This window comes from Macaca thibetana, chromosome 19 (assembly GCF_024542745.1).
Source record: "Macaca thibetana thibetana isolate TM-01 chromosome 19, ASM2454274v1, whole genome shotgun sequence".
Lineage (NCBI taxonomy): Eukaryota > Metazoa > Chordata > Mammalia > Primates > Cercopithecidae > Macaca > Macaca thibetana.
The window spans coordinates 15,673,525-15,679,903 of record NC_065596.1 but is presented as its reverse complement, the minus strand read 5'-3'; the positions used below and the strand labels follow the sequence as shown (position 1 = coordinate 15,679,903).

Sequence of the window (6,379 nt, the reverse complement as noted above, 5' to 3'; positions counted from 1 at the left end):
AATCTGAGGAAGACGACAAGGAAGGTGTTGGGGGGCAAGGAGAAGGTGGGAGGGCAGTGATGGAGGAGTGGGGTCCGGGGGCCCCGTCCAGGGGTCACTGGTGTCTTGGCTGCAGATGCCAGGATGAGGAGGTGAGGGGGACCCCGAAGTGGATTTAGAGAATGGAGAAAGAGGAGGAGGTAAAGATTGAGACAGGTGGACTGGGGTGAAGGAGGTCCCTGGGCTACTGGGAGAACAGGATCTTCATCGACAGGGCTGTGGGAAGCCACTGAAGGGTGCTGGGCAGGAGAGGGGAACAATCAGAAGAGACCCTGGCAGGATGTGGTGGCTCACACTTGTAATCCCAGTACTTTGGGAGACCAAGGTGGGTGGATCACCTGAGGTCAGGAGTTCGAGACCAGCCTGGCCAACATGTTGAAACCTCGTCGCTACTAAAAACACAAAAAGTTAGGCAGGGGTGATGGCAGGCGCCCGTAATCCCAGTTACTTGGAGTCTGAGTCAGGAGAATCGTTTGAATCCAGAAGGCGGAGGTTGCAGTGAGAGCCGAGAGCGTGCCACTGCACTTCAGTGACAGAGCAAGACTCTGTCTCCCCAAAAAAAAAAAAGGAAAAAGAGGAGACCATTGTCAGTCTTGGGGGAAGGGCAGGTTGGGGAGAGTAGGGGGTGGGCTAGGGGACCCTGGGGCTGGCGAGATGAGGATAGAAGGGAGAGGAATCATGGAGGTAAAACCAGCCTCCAAGGGGTGGTTGTGGACATCACCTGGGACTTCCATACCCAGGAGGGACCCTGGCTTCGGGGGTGAAGAGAAAGTCCAGGCCACGGAGGGCTGGCCTTGACCCACCCTGCTCCTCAGAGCTCGGACACGGTGGAAACCGGTCTGGCAGACAGTGAGGAGGATGAAGACCTGAGCCCCCAGCCGGCCTCCCCAATTCTAAAGAATTCTTCCCCTTGAGTCAGTGCGGGGTTCGGGGTCTGGGGTCTTCAGGCCATCCTGGCCAGTCCCTGCACTTTCTCAGGACCAGCCCGTCCCCGGAGCTCCCGGGATTGTTTTTTTTTGTCTCCTAGGCCAGGGTTGCAATGGTGTGATGATGGCTCACCACAGCCTTGAACTGCTGTGCTCAAGTGATCCTCCTGCCTCAGCCTCCCAGGTAGCCACCACGGCTGGCTATTTTTTTTTTTTTTTTTTTTTTTTTTTTAGACAGAGTTTCGCTCTGTCACCCAGGCTGGAGTGCAGGGGCTTGATCTTGGCTCACTGCAACCTCCGTCTCACTGGGTTCAAGCCATTCTCCTGCCTCAGGCTCTCGGGTAGCTGGGATTACAGGTGCCCACCACCATGCCCGGCTAATTTTCAAATTTTTAGTAAAGATGGGATTTTGCCATGTTGGCCAGGTTAGTCTCAAACTCCTGACCTCAAGTGATCCACCCGCCTTGGCCTCCCACAGTGCTAGGATTACAAGCATGAGGCATGAGCCACTGTGCCCAGCAATGCCTGGCTATTTTTTGGTGTTTTTTTTTTTTTTTTTTTTTTTTTGAGATGGGAGTCCCGCTCTGTCGCCCAGGCTGGAGTGCAGTGGCCCGATCTCGACCCACTGCAAGCTCTGTCTCCTGTGTTCACTCCATTCCCCTGCCTCAGCCTCCCGAGTAGCTGGGACTACAGGTGCCTGCCACCACGCCCGGCTAATTTTTTGTATTTTTTTTTTTTAGTAGAGACGGGGTTTTACTGTGCTAGCCTGGATGGTCTCGATCTCCTGACCTCGTGATCCACCTGCCTCGGCCTCCCAAAGTGCTGGGATTACAGGCGAGACCCACTGTGCCCGGCCGGGACTTTTTTTTGGCGAGGGAGGGAGTCTTGCTGTGTCGCGCAGGCTGGAGTGCAGTGGCACGATCTTGGCTCACTGGAAGCTCCGCCTCCCGTGTTCACGCCATTTTGCTTGGCTCAGCCTCCCCAGCAGTTGGGACTACAGGCGCATGCCGCCATGCCCGGCTAATATTTTTTGTATTTTTAGTAAAGAGGGGGTTTCACGTCTGTAAACCCAACGTGTTAGCCAGGATGGTCTCGATCTCCTGATCTCGTGATCCGCCCGCCTAGGCCTCCCAAAGTGCTGGGATTACAGGCGTGAGCCACTGCAATCGGCCCCAGCCGGGACTTCTTAAAAGAAAACTGGAAAGTCCTATCCCATTTGGTTTCCGGACAAGGGAGAGCAGTGCCACAGTGGGTATTGGGGACCTGGGTCTCAGGATTGGGGTGATGGGGAGATAGGACACAAGTGGGCTGAGGCTTGCACCTGTGGACCCAGGTGGTCCTCCCAAGATGTGATCGCTCCATGACTGCTGGGGTCCAGCCCACTGCACTTTGGGGGGGGGGCAAGGGATGGGAACACAGCACAGGCTGGCTCATGGCGCCTTCTTTATTGTCCACCCCAATCCCCTTTCCCTGCAGCCCCCTCCAAATGACACAACTACCCACATCCCATGGGCCACCCCGAAAGCGGCAGGGTTCAGAGCTGCGAGAACACTGGAAGCTCCCCCTCTGAAAGCAGCGGCGACACCTTGGGTGCAAGCGGGGCCGGATCTGGGTGGGGCAGAGGAGGGGGGCGCCTGAGCCTCAGCGCCTTGGGCCCCCGCCCCCCTCTCCACCCGCGCATTCCTCGGCCTTACCCGCGGGGGCGTCGGGGCGCGGTGGCCCGGGCGCGGGGGCCGCGGGGGCGCCGGGGCGGTGGTCCTCCAGGTGCAGGGTCATGGCGGACCGCGAGGCCGTGGAGAAGGCGCACTGCATGCACGAGTAGCGGCCGCGCGTGTGCTCCCACACGATGCGGCTCGGGGCCGCGTGCCCTGCGGGCAGGCGGGACCCGGTCAGTCCCGGGCTCCCCCAACCCAGAAGACCCGTGCGCCAAGGATGGAAGACGCCGGCGAGGGTGGGTGGGACCTTTTCCCACCCCCCATCAGCTTCCGGGCGCCTGGTTCAGTTTCACCCGGGTCTGTCTGCCCGCAGAGTTGGGGGCACCCAACTTAGCTTTTCCGCGTCCCCTACTACCATCCCCAGATCCACCGCCGGGGAGAAGCCCGCTCCGAGGTGAACGGTGAAAGGGGCGCAAAGTTTACACGGGAACGCCGGCGCAGATGAAGGCGCAGGTGCCAGTCATTTTTAAGGCAAAAATCCTGTATTTCGGGACGGTGGCATTTGTGGCCCCCTGGGAAAGGGATAGGCACTGTTCCCTCCTGGTATCCACCGGACCCCGCAGGGCGCAGGAAAGCCCCTCCACCCCTCCCTGGTGGTCACCTGCACGCACCTGAGGGCGCGCCGGAGCCGCCCTGGGGTCTTCGGGGGCTGCTGCCAGCACCTGCGGTAAAGGGGCGGGTCAAGTTCAGAGTCGGGGCGAGGCCAGCTCACCCTCCTGGTGACCCCCACCCCCATACTCACCTTGGCTCTTTTTCCAGACGGCGGCGCTGGAAGCCGGCGGCCCGGGTGCAGCGGCCAGGAAGGGGCACAGGCGCGGGGGGCTTAGGCCAAAGGGCGCAGGGATCAAGTAGGGCACGAACGGTCCGGTGGCGGCAGGGGCGGGGGTCGTGAAAGGTTCCAGCAGCGGGAACGGCAGGCCCGGCGCTGACGCGAGGTCAACCTCCGGGGGACGCTCGGGCGCGGGCGGCTCTCGGTCCAGGGCCGGGGGTGGTGGCGGGGCTGGGCTCTGCGCATTCTCCACGCAAACATGTAGATGCTTGAAGAGCGAGCGGTGCGTGCGGAAGCGCAGGAGGCAGTTCTCACACCTGGGGGTGGGCAGAGGGCTGGGCTGGGCCTCCAGGGAGACCAGAGAGAGGGTTCTGTGCAATGCCACCCGCCCTTCGAGCGTGGGAACGGAGCCTGGGCACCAATCGCCTCCCCGCTCCCGTACAAGCGTGGCAGCGACCTTTCCTGACCACTACAGGTGCTGGTTTCCTGGGGAAACCCGGAAAGAAGTCTCAATTTTAAGTTAGGAGGCCGGTTTTCCACTTGGGAGGTAACGCCTCGCGGGGTGGAGCCACCCCCACTTATGCCCCGCCCCATCCAGGGATGTAGGGGCGGGGCTTCCCCCAAAAGGCCACCCACATCAAATCCCGCCCTCCAACACCCTGACCAGGAAGGGAGGAAGGCCTGGAGCCCACACACAGGGTGAGGCTAGGGCAGGGCGGAGCTCAAGAGGTCAGGGTCTCACTTGAAGTAGCGATTGGGCTTGTAGTGCAGTTTGCTGTGAGCCACCAGCTCCTGCATGCTGGGGAAGGTCTCGGTGCAGCTCAGGGCTGAGCAGCGGAAGAGCTTGCCTGGTAAGGATGAAGACAGAGGAGTGGAAAGGGGTGGTCAAGGCTGGCTCCGAGGGGCTCCACCTGTTTCCCACCCTAACCTGCCTCCCCATTACCGGTCCTGGCCCTACCTTCCAGGGACTGTGTGGGCGGACAGTGGGTTCGAAGATGCTGTGCCAGGTCACGGACGCTGGGAAAACTGAGGGAGCAGCCAGGGCTGGAGCAAGGGATTTGCTTCCCTGCAGGACGCACAGAACAGGGGTCACTGGTCCCTTCCTCACTAGTGCTGTCCCTGACCCCAGGGCTCTGCCCCAGAGAAGCAAATATGATGCTGGGGCCTCTACTCTCTGCCTACCACAACAAACTGATCTGCCACAGTGCAGGGGCTGGATTGGCCACGCTCACCATTGGAGCCACAGCCTGGCATCCACTGGCAGCACAGTAAAATGATGAGTGGCATCCCTCTAGAAAGGCCCTTAGGTTAGAGATTCTCTACTTCTTGCTTCTATTGTTCCAGGGCCCGTGACTCCCCAGAAGGTCCCATCACAGATCACCTGGAGGTGGGCGTCGTCTGGGAGGCCGCAGGTCCTCGCTGGTCCCGGAGACTATGCTGGTCGGGCCAGGGCTGGGTCCGGGGCCAGGCTGGCAGCTGTCTGGGGCTGGGGAGGAGCCCTGCTGCATCCCTCCAAGCCCTCCACGTTCCCACACTGGTGGTGTGGCTGCCTGCTCAGGGCCCGGCTCCTCCGCCATGGAGGAGGAGGTGGCGGCAGATGGCACAGCCGGGGACAACAACTCCTTGTCGGTCTCACTGGAGCTGGGCTCTGCAGTGGCCGGCATGTCTGGGCTGGGTCCTGAGGGTTTCTCCTCCTGGTGGAAGAGGCAGAGATAACCCTTCTGGGCTCTGGGTCAACCCAGTCAGCCCCCATCCTAAGGAATCACCAGCAGGAGAGGATAGGGGAATACGTAAGGTTGGACTAAGCTCCTTTTTCCTTTTTATAAAGATGGGGGTTTCGCCATGTCCCCCTCGCTGGTCTTGAACCCTTGGTCTTAAGTGATCCTCCTGCCTCAGCGTCCCAAAGTGCTGGGATTAAAGGCGTCAGCCACTGCACTGGCCCAGATTGAGCTTCTTATGTACATGGGAGAAGCACCTCCTCAACTAGGATAAGTGGGAGCCCCAGTATGCGACACAAGCGTGGCCTACAGGGAGTGGGCGGGGCCAAGAATACGGAGGCGGGGCTATGGGCAGGGAGCGACTGGGAAGATGCTAGAGGAGCTACACACGGATTGTCTGAGGACCGAGAAACACTGGCCAGCTGCGAGCCGTGTGGACAATCTTGGAGGTGCTAGGAACCCGGATGTAATAAGTTTTGGGGCGGAGTCCTAGCCTGGTGGGCGTGGTCCATTCCGGGCCCGGCCCGGAAGTAGGGAGCTCTCCGAGTGACAGCCAGCGGCAGACGGGTGCCCGGATGTGGGGGCTGGGTCGCCCGGAGGATGTATGCGCGACAGGGCCGCTTCCCGCCACTCCCCGCCGCTCCGCCGCGCCCGCGACCCCGGTGCCGCGCTCACCATCTTCGACACGGCTCGGCCTCTTGTTCCTGCGGCTTCGGCGGCTCCAGCTTAGGCGGCGGCCACCCTCTGGGCAATGCGAGCTCGCGCTCACGTCAACGCCATTTTCCGTCTCTCGGCTCTCGCGAGGTTGGAGGCGGGGCCTGCGCAAGGCGTTCGGATAGGGGGCGGGGCCTGAGGGCAGAGTGAACGTGGAGTGCAACTTGGACGCTGTTGGAGTCTTGCTATCCCAGGGTAATCAGAGCGCACTTCAGGCGACTCCGTGAACAGAGGTCCGGGTTCAAAATGGGCACCTTCATCCCCTCTAGTCTTGTCCCAACATCAGCCCTGGACAGGCGATAAACAGCAGTTCTTATTTTATTTATTTATTTATTTTTTGAGACGGAGTTTCGCTCTTGCCGCCCAGGCTGAAGTGTAATGGCACGATCTCGGCTCACTGCAACCTCCGCTTCCCGGGCTCAAGCGATTCTCCTGCCTCAGCCTCCCAAGTGGCTGAGATTACAGGCGCCCACCACCACGTCTGGCTAATATTTTGTA

General features: G+C 60.7%; 1 protein-coding gene and 1 long non-coding RNA gene across 4 annotated transcripts in view; one reads left to right on the top strand and one right to left on the bottom strand.

Moving 5' to 3' along the window:
- The window catches only part of LOC126942911 (uncharacterized), a 600,821-nt gene that overhangs the window by 132,696 nt on the left and 461,746 nt on the right, over positions 1–6,379 (top strand). The gene's annotated exons all lie outside the window — the stretch shown is intronic.
- ZNF414 (zinc finger protein 414) lies at positions 2,388–5,993 on the bottom strand. Of its 3 annotated transcripts, XM_050770591.1 has the most exons (8): positions 5,843–5,993; positions 4,831–5,143; positions 4,408–4,515; positions 4,192–4,297; positions 3,423–3,766; positions 3,292–3,342; positions 2,660–2,833; positions 2,388–2,573 (listed from the first exon to the last, which is right to left on the bottom strand). In XM_050770591.1, the coding sequence occupies exons 1-8, from the start codon at positions 5,843–5,845 to the stop codon at positions 2,500–2,502; spliced, it is 1,173 nt and encodes a 390-aa protein (XP_050626548.1). In that variant the 5' UTR covers positions 5,846–5,993; the 3' UTR covers positions 2,388–2,499. The 3 variants fall into 3 exon arrangements, with proteins under 3 accessions (XP_050626548.1, XP_050626549.1, XP_050626550.1); XM_050770592.1 differs by lacking the exons at positions 2,388–2,573; positions 2,660–2,833 and adding an exon at positions 3,017–3,192; XM_050770593.1 differs by lacking the exons at positions 2,388–2,573; positions 2,660–2,833 and adding an exon at positions 3,085–3,192 and having other exon boundaries at positions 3,292–3,329.

Coding starts and splice junctions, on each gene's coding strand:
- ZNF414 (XM_050770591.1), bottom strand. Junction 4,298..4,407: donor GCCCACACAGTCCCTGGAAG/GTAGGGCCAGGA, acceptor CATCCTTACCAG/GCAAGCTCTTCCGCTGCTCA. Junction 2,574..2,659: donor GCGCCCCGACGCCCCCGCGG/GTAAGGCCGAGG, acceptor TGCCCCACCCAG/ATCCGGCCCCGCTTGCACCC.